The sequence below is a fragment of the Punctularia strigosozonata genome, assembly GCF_000264995.1.
Source record: "Punctularia strigosozonata HHB-11173 SS5 unplaced genomic scaffold PUNSTscaffold_15, whole genome shotgun sequence".
In the NCBI taxonomy this organism is placed as follows: Eukaryota; Fungi; Basidiomycota; class Agaricomycetes; order Corticiales; family Punctulariaceae; genus Punctularia; species Punctularia strigosozonata.
The window spans coordinates 141,277-154,829 of NW_006767447.1; the positions used below are offsets into that span (position 1 = coordinate 141,277).

A 13,553-nucleotide genomic window follows, 5' to 3' on the forward strand; every position below is an offset into this window, starting at 1 on the left:
GCGATTGCGCGTCTTGACTTCAACCACCATCTACGCCGGATTGAACTGCCAGAAAGACCATGGGGAACAATCCAGCGAAGCCGGTCATCAGAATAGACGCATTGCCAGAGGATTTGATACTCGAAATCGCCCTCCAACTCGACTTCGAAGACCTGCTGGCGTTCAAGCAAGTCAGCCTTGCGCTCGGAAGACGCGATGCTCTCCCGTAGGATCTGGACTAATCATGCGAACATTCATTAGACGTGCCGTATCTTCCATCTATGCGCGTGTTCGGACTATTTGTCGCGTCGACTGGCGCTTTCTTTCCACCTCCCTCTGGATATCGACCCATGGGAGGAGTTGAGCGCGTTGTCGGGGAGGGAGATTCAGCGACGCATGGTCAGGTGCGCGCGTACCCTATGCATCTCGTGTACATATGTTGACGGTGCTTGCTTTAGGGCCTTGAAGCTCGACAAGAATTGGTCGAGGGGCGTACCCCGCATCAAGCAATTCGTGCATATACGCGGGCATGTCGTTCATAATGACGAACTGTCGATCGGTCGCATGGCCCTATTACCTGGAGCCCAATGGCTCTTGACCGTTCAGTCAAATCGTCGAAGGGGAAGGACGAGCGCAACGTGCACGTTCTGGTCGCTGCACGATGTTCGTCAGCCTTACAGGGCTGCGTGTCTCGAAGTCTCAGGTACGACACCCAATCTCCGAGAGGGCTTCTATTGATCGCGGGCTGAAGGGCAATACATGTTCTCCACCGCCGAGACTGCGTGTGGCAAGAGCCCTGCAACCTACGCCGTCACTTACACACAGAGCGGAGAAGAGTGAGTTGAAACATATCCATATCAAGCCTCGACACGACTAAAGAGGACCCATCAGCTTTCTCGACGTGTACAATGTGCCCCTGGAACAACGCTGGGCACCGATAGATTCCGTTACAGGTACGCCGCAACTGCTGCTCAGAGTTCGCAGGCCTCCGGACTGCCCTGGCGTGATGTACAAAGTTCGTCTGATGGGCGATTTTGTGGCTACCACCATCAGCCGTGACGGCAGTCCATACGGCGTCCTAGTCGTCTGCATCTCGTCCGGCCACCGAGTCCTCCTCGAGTTGCCCAGCATCGGGGTACGTCCGCTCGTTCCGGGAGAGGCAAGCTTCCGCACTCACGTACTGCGCGTCTTAGGAACTCCAGGGTTCATATATCGAGTTCGTTGGGGACGATCTGGTCATCGTTACCAGCCAATTCGACGGGGTGATGGTGGACAAGATCGCCATACCCGCGCTGTTCGCATGCTCTGACCCGGAAAGCTCGAGCTGTTCGGCATCTACGATCCGACTGAAGAAGCCCCGCACGATTTGGGCCGGCGTTCCCATCCATCCGGACGCCATCGTCTCCTTCGGCGCCTCGCCCGGTCCTCGAATGACCGGGTGGAGACTAAGCCACGTCAACGTCCTATCGTTCGGGCAGAGCCTTTACCTGGCCCGGATCCCGCCTTCCACATGCACATCGTCGAACGACGCGGACGGCACAGACGCGGACAGCGGACCCTCCGACCTACCTCGGTCCGCGACACGGCCTGCTGGCCTGACCTCCCAAGACTCGACCGCGCTCGGGCCCTGGGGCCACCGCGCCGTCTGGTTGGAGCGCAACTGGGAAGACGAGCACGTCCGGCTCATGAAGATGTCGGCCTCTCCTCCCGACCATCACGGCAGGAGAGGAACCGAAACGACGGACATGGGGATCAAACTCGGCGTCCTGGTGCCGCCCGTCCCGAACCTGCCGTTCAGACCGGCAGAATGCCGCAGTTTGGCGTTCGACGAGGCGAAGGGCAGGGTGGTGCTCGGGCTGTACTCGGGCGACCTGTGTGTCCTGGATTTCGTCGAGGACTGACTACGTGGGTGAAGGAGAGACGTGCCGTTACATCGAGGGCGACAGTGTATAAGCCCGTCTTTCCGCGCACCAGAATGATCTGATGTGGCCACGCTGGGTTCCATTCGCCTGAAGGTGCATCTAACCATAAGCCAAGAATTCAAGCATGATTAAATTATTCGCCAGCAATATTGTGGCTCTAGGTCACAAGCATGAAGTCTACGCGTCGTTCTGTATTTACAATGCAGTGCGATCCTTACATGAAATCCTTCGTGGTATATGACAGTAGCAGACGAAAGGTTCCGTCGCAAAGCATAGTCGGTGCCGAGTAGTCTAGACAACCATATAGATATGGATCGTGGCATAACGGTACGGATCGCAATGCACAGTTCGTTCATGTTCGTCGGACTTTAGGTGCCGGGATGAGGCCCATAAGCCCGAATGCAAGGAGGTAGATTCCAGATGCTGATGATCAGAGATGAGCACACTGAACGGTCAGGGTAGGAATCAAGTGGCCTGCACTCACCAGCTATGGAGCCTTCGACGTAGCCTAAAGGGGAGTAAGCGCCGAAGGTGTAGGTCGTCGTACACCATCCGCCGACCATGGCGGCCGTAAGGATCGGGATTACCCTGGACAGCTCGCCGGACTCCCTCCATTGGCGATACTATGGGTATCAACGCGTCAGTTGGACGAGGTGATGCCAATGTGATATGTGCGTACGTTCGGTTGCACGCCCTTCAGCTGGGGCATGAGGAGAATGTACAAGAACAATGTGATTGTTAACGTCCCTAACGCCAACGAGACGTATGCTATCGTACTGTTCAATCAAATGAGCGCGTGAATTGACTTTCCATGGCATCAGAAGGAGTGATGCGCAAGGAGAAAGGTTGTTATAGCACTGGCAGATTGCTCACCTCCCCCAGTCATCTCCGCCGTTCCCAGCTATGCTCCAGAACGCGTCGTGTGTGTTAAGCCAGTATGTGATCAGAGCTCCGGGCAAGATGAATTTGACCTGCTTGAGGGTATGCCCAGACAGCGATACGAAAGGGTTGCCGGATGGCATCTGGGCGAAATTAGATTCCGAGGTTGTCCGTGACGGAGGCAAGCCCAGGTCTATGCAACGACGGCGAAAATGAGGACGTACGCCTCCGGGTCTCTTGCTCGTTACTTGCTGGCTGCTACCGTGACGTTGAGTACTACGTAGCAGATTGAGTTGCACCAGAAGGTCGGTGCATGCAACTTGCACGTCGACCGATGGGAGAGCAGTACTCTCAATCACATGCGCCGAGCAGCCATACATACCGCGCCACTTCGTTCTAATTACTTTCTCGTGACGCTGAAGCGTATTTGGTATATTCGATATCAGCTCTGCACAGTCCCGACCGAATCCACTGTCCATAATACAGACCTTTATCTGCATATTGATCGCTCGCTGGTACTGCATGCAACCAACGCCGATAACTTAGGTCAAAATATTCAGCCAAGTGCACGGAAACAGGCTGTCTGGCATTCATCCCGTCCCACCCCAGTCTCGCTGGTCGATCAAAGTACGTTCCGGATAGATGCTCCATCCTGACTATAGAGACAGCTTTCTGTCGCCGTCAAAGAGACGAATGCGCTATTGCCGTCGGAATCGGCGGGAGAGATTGGCAGTTGTGCTTGCGATGTCTACGGGTTCGCTGAAACAGTAAAGGTGTCGCACAAGGGATCCCGATGGCAGCTTTCGGCTCTTCACTTGCGTTCAACGCGTGAGAACCGTCCGAGGAGGAGCCAGGACGGATAGTCCGAGTTGTATACCCGCACTAGGACGTTATCTCAGAGTTGCGGTCAGTACCTGCCGCACATTGGGACGAGTAACCTCAGGTCTCACCAGCGAAGCCTACGAATCAATGGATATGTGGCGCACCGTGGCGTACAGTGGCGTACAACAAGCATCGTCGAAGCGTTTCGAGTGCGTTCGATCAATGAAGTAACATCGCAGACGGTCTCATGGTGCGTTGCAATTGGCGCAGGCTGGTAGCAAGGCTGGACGTATTTCCTTCTCCTGCGTATATAATGGGTGTCTGAATCCCTCAGCTTCATCCAGTTTCCTCTCAGTCAAACGAGTTCGTGCGGTGCGCCTTCTCCATCACATATAAGCCAATCTCCCTCCACAATGCTCATACACTGCCGCGTTTTAGTGCCGATGCGCCATCATTGCTCCTAAATCACATCATTCTCCGCTCAAGTTTGCATTATGTGCGTACCAGCAGCGTTGTGTGATACTCACGCTAAGCTGTTCCGTAGGTCCGGGAAACGTCCTGCCCCGCAGTCTCCCCCTCCGTCCCCTCCGCTATCACCTGACGATCAGCAGTTTTGGGGACCGATGTTGCAAGTTCTGAAGGCAGACAGCGACGCAGCGGTAGAACGGTTCAAGAAAGCGAAAGCCGATTCGTCCCTTGAAGAATGTTTTGCAGATCTCTTTCCAGATGCTTCGAACTCTCTGATCCCATTTCTTCCTGCCACTATCGGAACCATTGCTGATAGCCTTGGTGCTGGGGTTCCCCCTGGTCCAGTCGCCCCGGGAGCGGGTACCGCCATCGTCGCGGCTGTATCCCTTCTACAGGGTCTTCCTGTCGGTTTTATGCCTGCGGATCTGGACCAGCTATGTGGAGCAGACCGCAATCGCCAGCAGCCACAGACTGCTCCTGCTCCCCCTCAGCGAGGACCCTTGGTCAGCTTCCAGGCGCACTTCCTCCCCCCCTTGCCAGTGGCGCAAAGCTTCGCCGCCGCCGGTCACAACCCGTTCCCCTTGATTGATAACTTGGCCAAGGCGTCCCAGAACTGGAGGCTTCCCTTCCCGCCTCCGCCTGGAGGCACCTCATCGCACACGGCTACATCAATATCTCACACAACCATAGTCTCCACTACCACAGCGCACACAACTCCTCCCGCCACCACACACACTACGGAGACTCCTCCGCACACTTCAACGACCACAAATCATCCTTGAACATTCGCTATGGGTGAGTCTGCTCGTGCGTCTCTCTCTTCATTGACACTAACTTAGGAAAAATCAGTGTGCATTCGATGTATCGTCTTCTCCTTGTCAGGCATTGGTTAATTGGCTGGCTGCACTTTGTGTAATGGATGAAGGGAGTTATATGCACTGTCGGGGAACCGGCATGCATTCCTGCGTTTAGCAGGTTTTACCGGATATCCAGCCGAAACTATGTTTCTGGCCGATACAAACGTGATATACCTGTATTGTATTGTATATACTGTGTCTCTGAAATGTCGTTTGTGCATTGCGCACTCGTGAGAAGTCTCTGATAAACTTCTATGTCTGGGAAGGAGATCCTGTTATGCCAGAGCTACGGACGCCGTCAAAGGCTAAAGCTGGAGACTTCAAGCTTCAAGCTCCATTACCGTCGCCACCATCACCGTCATCACCTCGATTGCGATAGCAGCCATAATCGGAGCCGGTTATGGTCATTCGTTGCGCCGGCATTTGAAGCACATGTCGACTTGGACCCGTCGGCGACTTCGTGCACATCGCAAAAACAACAACATCGACGAATGAGCGAGTAGGTACACCGAAGACCGCACATCTGCAACACACACACAAGGAGAAAAGAGACTTGCAATCGAATGGATGCTGATGGTGGCGACGACAATGAGATGTAATGATGGTGACGGCAACCTCCCCTCTCCGCTGCGATCGGACGCTATCCCCGTCCTATCTCTCGTAGCAACACGACAACAACGACGACTGGCACTGCTACACGGAAGAACAGCGACGTCAATGTGCGTCGCAACGCTCACGCCCCCGCCGGCCCTCATGCGTGACCCGGCACACCGCCCATCTGGACGGGCGCCTGCACCTGCTGGACTTCGTAGCCGTGCGGCGGCGGGACGTTCGCCCCCGGGGGCGGGGGCGGCATCATCATGTGATACGGCACGGCGTGCTGCACTGCGGGCACAAAGAACACGGGCGTCGTGAGCGTTTTGCCATGCGCATCAACAGGCACGGCGACAGGCGTACGCTGAGGGCTCGGCTGATAGTACGCGTGCGCGTGCGCCGGGATGGGCGTCGGCGGCATCGACGGGCGGTGGCCTGCGCCGTTCGGGGGCGCCGGATAGGATCCGGGCGGAGGCGGCTGCATGTACGCCTGCGGGGCTGTGGGGAACGCATGGGTACACCATAGAACAATCGGGATGGGATCAAGCTGCACTCACGGGGCATCTGTCCCATAGGGGCGGCGTACATAGCTGTACCAACGAAAAATGCGATTAAGTAACGTGGTGTCAAGATCATGCGAAGAGCTTACGTTGCCCATTAGGAGCGTGCATCGGTGGATATCCCATAGGCTGCATATAGGGGCTTGGCATGTACGCACCAGGCGGCCCAGGGGGCGGCATGCCTGGCATCATAGGCTACGCAACATCATATTAACGTTTGTCCTCAGTGCCAGGCAACACAACGGCTGCAACTCACTTGACCAGCATAAGCATAGGGTGGGTAGGCGTACACATAACCTTGCCTTGCCGCGGCCTGCGCAGCCGAGTCTTCCTCGTAGGATGGCGGAGGAAGCGGCTGAGGCCCCGGGTGCACCATATGAGGGGACTGCTGTGGCGGTGGTTGTTGCTGGATCGGCGGAAACATCGACAAGTAGCGTTTACCCTGGTACGGCCAGAGGGCCGCTGCAGGGACTTTCGGTCAGCGTCCGTCTGGCGTAGGCGCTGAATAAACGCGGAAGATGCTCACCAACGGCGGACGCCTCTGCGACTTTGTTGTACTTGAACGGATTGAAGTCGTCCCTGATGCTGACCGGGCCCTTCTTGATCGGCCGCGTGCCGAAGAACGGGTTTGGCTGCTGGGGGGGTTCGGCCTTGGACGTCTTGGGAGAGCTTGGAGCCTTCGGTGGGGTCGGCGTGGTCTAGATATCGCGTTAGCGGAAACCGTGTCAAAAAAGACAACCACAACTCGCCTTAGGCGTGGGTCTGAATGACGACGCGTTGACGTTCAACCTTGCGGCAGTCGAGGGGGACGAGGGCACCGCAGGAGGCGTACCAGCCGTCGAAGGAGCCACAGAAACGGAAGCACTGGAGGACGCGCCTGGTCCGGAGGCAGGCGTAGCGGCAAGAGCGGCAGGCTTGTTCTTGGGCTTGAACGGCGGGATGGGCTGTATGAACATGCCCTTCTTGACCGCAGGAGCCGCTGCGCCATCCGCGGGCTTTTTCGCGCCAATAACAGGAGCAACGGCAGCCGCGGAGGCAGACGAAACCACACCGTTCTTCTGCGGAGCCGCGGCACCGTTCTTCGCAGCGGAATTGGAGGGAGCAGGAGTTTTGGCCTGAGTCGGCACGACCTGATGGGAAGGCGAAGGGGTGACGCCGGCGGGAGCGCCTGGCGCCGAGGCTGTCGCAATCGTGCGCGCCTTGGCCGACGCAGCGTCTTCGGCCGACTTCTCCTTGATCTGCTTCTGCTTCTCTTCGTCTTTAGCAAGAATCGGGACCAGATCTTCCGGGATAGGCTTGTTAAGCTATCAAAGCAGCTGAGTTAGCATGCAGTTCAGATTTGTTCACCCATCAATGGGGCAGGGCCATGCATAAGACAGAAACGGAAAGACGGTCAATGCCCACCTTGAAGTTCTTGCTGAACTTGACGAGCTCGGCCATGCGCTTGTCCATGTCGTTCTTGATCATTGCCTGCCTCTTCTGCGCCAACCGCTGCTTTTCGTTCGTCACGAAGTCGCGGAACGCGGGCACGGCGTCGGCGGGCTGGATCGAGTGCGTTCATTACCAAATACGAGCGTGAGAGAACGTGATGGCAGGTATCCAATCGTGAGCCAGGAACCTTATATCGCGGACAACTGGCGGACAAACCTTACTGACGCTGCCGTTAGCAGCAGGGGCAGGCGACGAGGACGAGGCGGCCGCCGCCGCAGGTGGCATCTTGGCGGGAGGCGAGGTCGCCGAAGAGCCATCGGGCGCGTTGATGGTGACCTTGGGCGTGTCCGGCTTGGCGGCGCTCGGTTGGCCGGACTTGCGGGCGGCAGGGGGCACGTACGCGTTCGGGCCACGAACGACGGCACCGTACCTGAGGGCCTTCATCAGCATCAGGCCGACGGTCAAGGGCACGAAACACTCACTTGTCCTCCTCGTTGACGCCGCTGTCGTCGACGGTGTTCATCACCCGCTCCTCCTGTACGTGCGGGTTGTTGGACATGGCGCCCATGATCTCGTTCGCGATGCGCTGCGCCTCGCGCTCGCGTTCCCTGAAGTCGGGCGCATTCCTGTCGAGTTTGGTCGTATAAAGGTCTTCATCAAAGCCGGCCTTGACCCCGAATAGCTTCTCGTTCGCCGCGAACTGGTCCCAGCCCTGAGGCCCACTGGACGCGCCAGTACCAAATGTAAGGTCGTCGCCTTGCGAGCCAGGCCCGCTGGCGGGAGGCGGAGCGTCGGGCTGCCACGCTTGCAGCTCGCGTTCGCGGCCGGCCGTCTTGCGGCTGATGTCGGTGTCGGTCTTGAATGCTGATTGCCGTGGGAGACCAGCGTCGGTCAGTATCGACTGCATATACGCGATGATCGGGCGGAGAACGTTCACTCACTATCGCCGACGGGAGGCTGGGCATCGGCCGGGCCCGACGACCAGCGGTCGATGTTGGTGGAGGCGACGAAGTGCCGTTCTTTGAGAGGTGCGCCGGGGACGGATATGTCGCGAGCGTCGCGGAGGGTGACGCCGGTCGTATCCCCCTCGGCGCCGGTCGACAGGACGACGCCTTCCCAACGCTGGCCGGTCTTCGTGTTGAGCGTGATCGTCGTCCCGGTCAGGCCGGCGAGGGATGCGAGCATGCGATCGGTCTCGGTGCGTGGCCCTGGGCCGGGAGAGGTGGTCCCGCCGTTGGGCTGGACAGCGAGGGGCGGGAAGGCGCCGTTGCCGGGGCTGGTGGGGAGCCGGGCAGAGTGGGCGCCCGGGGAGAAAGTGGGTGACGCGCGGGCGCCATTCCACGCCGAGGGGCGTCTATGGGAGGACGTGGAGTGGGTCAGCACGAGCGGAGGCGGCGGATAACGGTAGCACGACTTACCGCGCGGGTGACGGGTCGGGTTGCACGCCCTTGCGGGTCGGCTTCGGCTGGCGTACGGATGTCGACATGTACAAATCTGGCTGTAAGAAATCGGAGAGAGAGAGAAAGAAGAGGGCCGAAGAAGAGCAGGGAGATGCGCGAGCTAGCTGGGCGAGATGGACGAACGGAAGACGGAGAACCGGAGACGAGAGCGGGGAGAGTGGTGGTCAACGCGCAGCGGGAAAACTGACGGGGCGGGCGGTCGAAAACAAGGGACCAGCAGTTCGTCGGCGCCGTTGTGCGCGGCGGCGGGGCGCTGAAGGACGGCGAGGGTGAGCCGTTGCAAGGCGGGCGGGCGGGAGGATATGAGATTGCCCTCGCCTCGTTCGCACAGGCCTGGTCGCCGCAATGCATCCGGGGTCCACCGGAAGATGCCAGTCACGCTCTATTGTCACACCGCCGGTAATTTAACCGAAGTGAGTAAGTAAATACTATGGGTAGGCGTATACTCGTCGCGCTGTGAACCTGCCTGTATGGGTACCATACGTGGGTTATGCATGTGTATATCCTCCTTCGTGGGCATAACGCGGCCATGCCTTAACAACATGAGGAGGTCAAGCCAGTCGCCTTGAGGCAGGATTCTACCGTCACGCGCGTCACTGCGTGGTCACGTCGGACCGTTATTGCAGGATAGAGAAGACTGTACTCTACTGCTGATTGACTGTAGTAAATCATATACCCGACTTCATCAAATAAATTGACGAGCATTTCATCGGTCCTGTTCGCTGCAACCTGTTGCGCGTTATGCGGTGAACCGCCATATCGTTGTCTCCGGGGTCCTTGACCCGGTGAGAATGTTTCATAATAAGCGTGACGCACGACGGAGACAAAATCCAATCGCACTGCAAGATCGTAAGGACGCGCTGTTTGCCCTCTGAACCCGTAACATATACACATATCGCATCTTGCGGGCTGCCATCAGAGTTTAACGTTCAACGTTCAATGTTTGACGATCGACGCTTGTGGTGATCTACCGCCCATCGTTATATGCATCCACACCGCTCGGTAGGCTGCGTACAATCCCTCAGCTATGTATTTTTGTGCTTCCGGCAGAATAATACTGACTATGAAGGACGCACGAGGAGACGCATATATATTGACGTGGCGCCGTTGGTCTCTGTGGCCGCCATACCATCTATCAAGTAAGTACTTACAACAGACGACGAACGGCAACGTCACGGTCATGAACTCCAGTTCGTCCAGAGCCCCGTACATTCCCGGCCCGCTAACATCAACGGCCTCTATAGGGTATACTCACAACACTAGGCCCGTCTGCGCACCAGCGACCGGGACCGTTTCTCGGAATTCTGAGCAAGATCTCATTCTTTCAGGGCTATGTCGTATACTTACCTCTGAGCGAACGAAATCGCGGTCAAAGGTTCCCGCCCGGGTCAAGGTACGGCCGGATGGACGTCTATAAACTGGTATTCGTACGGGCGTACCATCATGGTTGCGTCACTAAAAGTGAATCTGCGCAGGGAAAGTGGAGTGGAACTTTTACCATGCACTGCATTTTTTTGGTGAGCTCCCGCAGATCTAGACAGACGTCTTCGCATACTGCGGAGAACCCTATTATCACCTGCAGATACGCTATACTCCGCGCATGTAATCATCAACTAGTCTCGAAGCCAGCCGTCTCGGAGTACGGGAAGTCCCTGCACACCTCATCCCGGGCACACGAATTCTGCCACTGATCCTCGAATCAACCCACAAACGCAATCGAATTTAGCATTAAAAGAACTGTACTTGGAGTGTGCAAAGAGACTAGCTTACGAGTCTAGCATACAACAAGCTATACGTTGCACTAGCTGCCGCCACCTACCTCTGAGCAATCAAGTATGTCCTTATCTCACTGGCCACATGGAGGGAAAGGGTCATGATAGTGCGGCCACCAGTTCGCGGTGATGTATTCAGAGCCTCTGAGCTTATACGTAGAGCGCATTCGGCGTCATGAGTATGATTAATTTATTACGCCGTACGTGAGATAATATCAGCTCGATCGCGCACCCCTGTATTCTATATCGTTACTTTTTAACACTGCATCGGGTGTCGCCGCATCGTTCGAACTAGCCAAAGATACGTGTGCATACGTATCTCGCCGGCATATCATGTTAGACACCAAGGCCGGCCCCCTGCCAGCCACGCCGTCGAGCTCCCTCAGGTCTCCCCATCGTGCCACTCCAGAAGCCACCGCTCGTCCACCAGTTCATCATCATTCCAGACGTCCAACATCAGTTTCGCCTGCTGGATCCGCTCTGCCCCCACTATCGTCTCTCCGTCGGGGCCCACTTCCCTGATAATGCGCCAGAACGTGGTGCCGAGGCCCATGTAATCCAGCATCGGTATGTCCTCTGCGAGCGCCTCCACGATGATGCGCGACGACGGCACGGGGTTCTGCCAATGAAGGAATCGCAACCGGGGCATTTCCGCGTACTTGGTTAGCTACAATCACGAATCCACCGTGAACGGCGTCAGCTCACGGGGCCATACGTCACGGACCGAGCAGCACTCACGAGCGGCTGCAGCTCATACGAGTCGAGCGAGAGGCCCTCCCACGGGTGTTGTATGTGGAGGGCGACGAGGTTCGGCGGGATCGAGTCCGCGAGCATCTTCACGTCGTCGTCGCTCGAAACCCCGCGCGCGTCGAGCCCGAGCGCGGATAGCCTCTCGCATTTGGGCAGGACGTCCAGGATGAGCTCGGAGATCGAGCCCGGGGCGTCGATGTCTAGTCGGTCCAGCTCCCGGTTCTGGATGAAATCGCGGATCGCGAGCGTGTCCGTCTCTTCCTCGTCCGGGTCCATCTGCTCCAAGATCATCAACTTGAACTGCGCCAGGTTGGGAAGCGCCGTCGCGTGCGCCCGAAGCACGTGGAAGATCTCCGGGCCGATCACCTCCACGAGCGCGAGCGAGACGAGCGAATGCGCGTGTAGGAAAATCTGGTCGACGTGGTGTAGATCTTTGCAGTTCCAAATCGCGAGGTGCGTCAGTCGTCCGAAGACGTTGGGTGGGATGGACCCCCTGTCAGATCGATGAACACGGGCTTTTATCTCAGCGATGGTGAAAAGGGGCTCACATGGTGACGCAGGGGATCGCCACTCTTCTCAACGTTTCGGTGTTGTGCCCGATTATCTTTTCAATGTACGGGATGATCGCGGTGGTCTCCTCGGCGTTCTCCACTGTGGCGTAATCGATGCCCTACAGACATCAGTATGGAACGGAACGTTACGTGGAATGCGCTCGCTCACCATCTGACTTTTAACGGAGAACGACGTTAGGCGTAGTCGCCATTGGAGGGGGTCCATATTCCATCCAACACTGGAAGAAATTTGACGCGTAAGAGCGCCGCAAGCAAGCGAATACTGCGGAAACGCGCTTGGGTAGACGAAGTTCCTTGACTTCGGGGCAGTGTTCCGATAGGCTTTTTATGAAATCTCCGCCCATAGCGGGTAAGAATCTACGCATCCTTTGTAAGTAATGAAGCACGAAAGCCAGTTTCATCACCCACCCAGCCCACAGCACGGCTTGCAAATGAGTCATCGAAGCAACTGCGGTGACGAGTCGACCTATTTCAGCAAGGTTCAGCATCGCTTAATGTAAGAAAAGAAAAGACAAACACTGACCGAGAATTTTGGGAGCATCGTCATTCTGGGCGTACGCGTAGACGAGCAATCTTTGAATGACCCTCGCGAAACCTGGATTCCGGCAGATGTAGTCCAGAATCTCGATCGATCGGGCCTTTTGTGTTTCCCAGAGGGTTTTCTCGATGACGAGTACGTCGTCGGGTTCAAAGCCGTGTTCCTGGAGGGACCCGAACGATATGCTGATCATGCGGAAGACTATGGGAACCGCAACGGCATGCACTGCTTTGCAGGTGAGGAGACATGCGTTCTGAGACGGACGAGGAAGGTATAACAGCACCTCACGAAGGAGTTCGTCTGGGATAGATGTCAAGCTCATTCGGAGGTCTCGATAGCGCGAGCGACAAGAGCGGGTGGAGTGCTGGTGCGTGTATTTAACCAAGTCTTGGTATCCGCCACTACATCGGAAGGAAGGACACGCCCTTTCTGGGTTTCGCGAGGAGCTTCTGGAGGAGAATGTAAATCGGAGCCGCGCAGGGAACGGTTCTGGCCATACACCATACGCGGAAGATCCCTGTCGACGCCGTTGATCCGCTTGCGAGGTCTCAGCCCGAGAATCGTCACATCGAGATCCGAGGCGGGACATGGCGAACGGTGGAAACTCCAAGAAAAGTCAGACCCAATACTCCCGGGGACGCGGCTCGGGCAACATGGTGAGGCCAAAGCCATCACGCGTAACGCGTCATTCCGTGCGAGGCGGTCATGCAAGCATGATCCCCAACCCTGAATCCATCAGCTCCAAGGTCGCACCGAGGTCCCGAGTCTCCGCAAGCCAGGGAGTTGGCGGCCCGAACGCTGTACCGAGTAGCTGGCGGCTGCCGTTCCATAGGAACAACACGAACTCTTTAAGGTCTTCATGTTCCATCCGCCGAGATGATCGTCCATTAAAGTGTTATCATGGGGTCGACGAGCATGCCCATTACCCCATTTCACTTCCACTGATACA

The 13,553-nt window shown here is 57.0% G+C and overlaps 4 protein-coding genes across 4 annotated transcripts; 2 read left to right on the forward strand and 2 right to left on the reverse strand.

Annotated features, from left to right (window-relative positions):
• Nucleotides 1–59: 59 nt before the first annotated feature.
• On the forward strand, nt 60–3,032 carry PUNSTDRAFT_128091 (uncharacterized protein; the record flags this gene model as incomplete). Its single annotated transcript, XM_007387700.1, has 9 exons — nt 60–170; nt 241–383; nt 438–682; nt 731–815; nt 871–1,114; nt 1,173–2,324; nt 2,386–2,524; nt 2,581–2,677; nt 2,775–3,032. 6 exons carry the CDS (start codon nt 60–62, stop codon nt 1,878–1,880), a joined length of 1,536 nt encoding a protein of 511 aa, XP_007387762.1. The 3' UTR covers nt 1,881–2,324; nt 2,386–2,524; nt 2,581–2,677; nt 2,775–3,032.
• A 1,193-nt stretch (nt 3,033–4,225) lies between these two features.
• PUNSTDRAFT_138040 (uncharacterized protein) lies at nt 4,226–4,852 on the forward strand (the record flags this gene model as incomplete). The annotated part of the gene is made up of 1 exon (XM_007387701.1): nt 4,226–4,852. The coding sequence occupies one exon, from the start codon at nt 4,226–4,228 to the stop codon at nt 4,850–4,852; it is 627 nt and encodes a 208-aa protein (XP_007387763.1).
• An 826-nt stretch (nt 4,853–5,678) lies between these two features.
• Nucleotides 5,679–8,998, reverse strand: PUNSTDRAFT_47123 (uncharacterized protein; the record flags this gene model as incomplete). The annotated part of the gene is made up of 11 exons (XM_007387702.1): nt 5,679–6,019; nt 6,079–6,111; nt 6,171–6,276; nt 6,338–6,543; nt 6,608–6,779; nt 6,864–7,385; nt 7,486–7,623; nt 7,729–7,942; nt 7,995–8,376; nt 8,454–8,866; nt 8,931–8,998. The coding sequence occupies 11 exons, from the start codon at nt 8,996–8,998 to the stop codon at nt 5,679–5,681; spliced, it is 2,595 nt and encodes an 864-aa protein (XP_007387764.1).
• A 2,128-nt stretch (nt 8,999–11,126) lies between these two features.
• PUNSTDRAFT_138042 (uncharacterized protein) lies at nt 11,127–12,926 on the reverse strand (the record flags this gene model as incomplete). Its single annotated transcript, XM_007387703.1, has 6 exons — nt 11,127–11,411; nt 11,483–11,987; nt 12,043–12,164; nt 12,215–12,284; nt 12,475–12,532; nt 12,590–12,926. 6 exons carry the CDS (start codon nt 12,924–12,926, stop codon nt 11,127–11,129), a joined length of 1,377 nt encoding a protein of 458 aa, XP_007387765.1.
• Between the last annotated feature and the right edge of the window lie 627 nt (nt 12,927–13,553).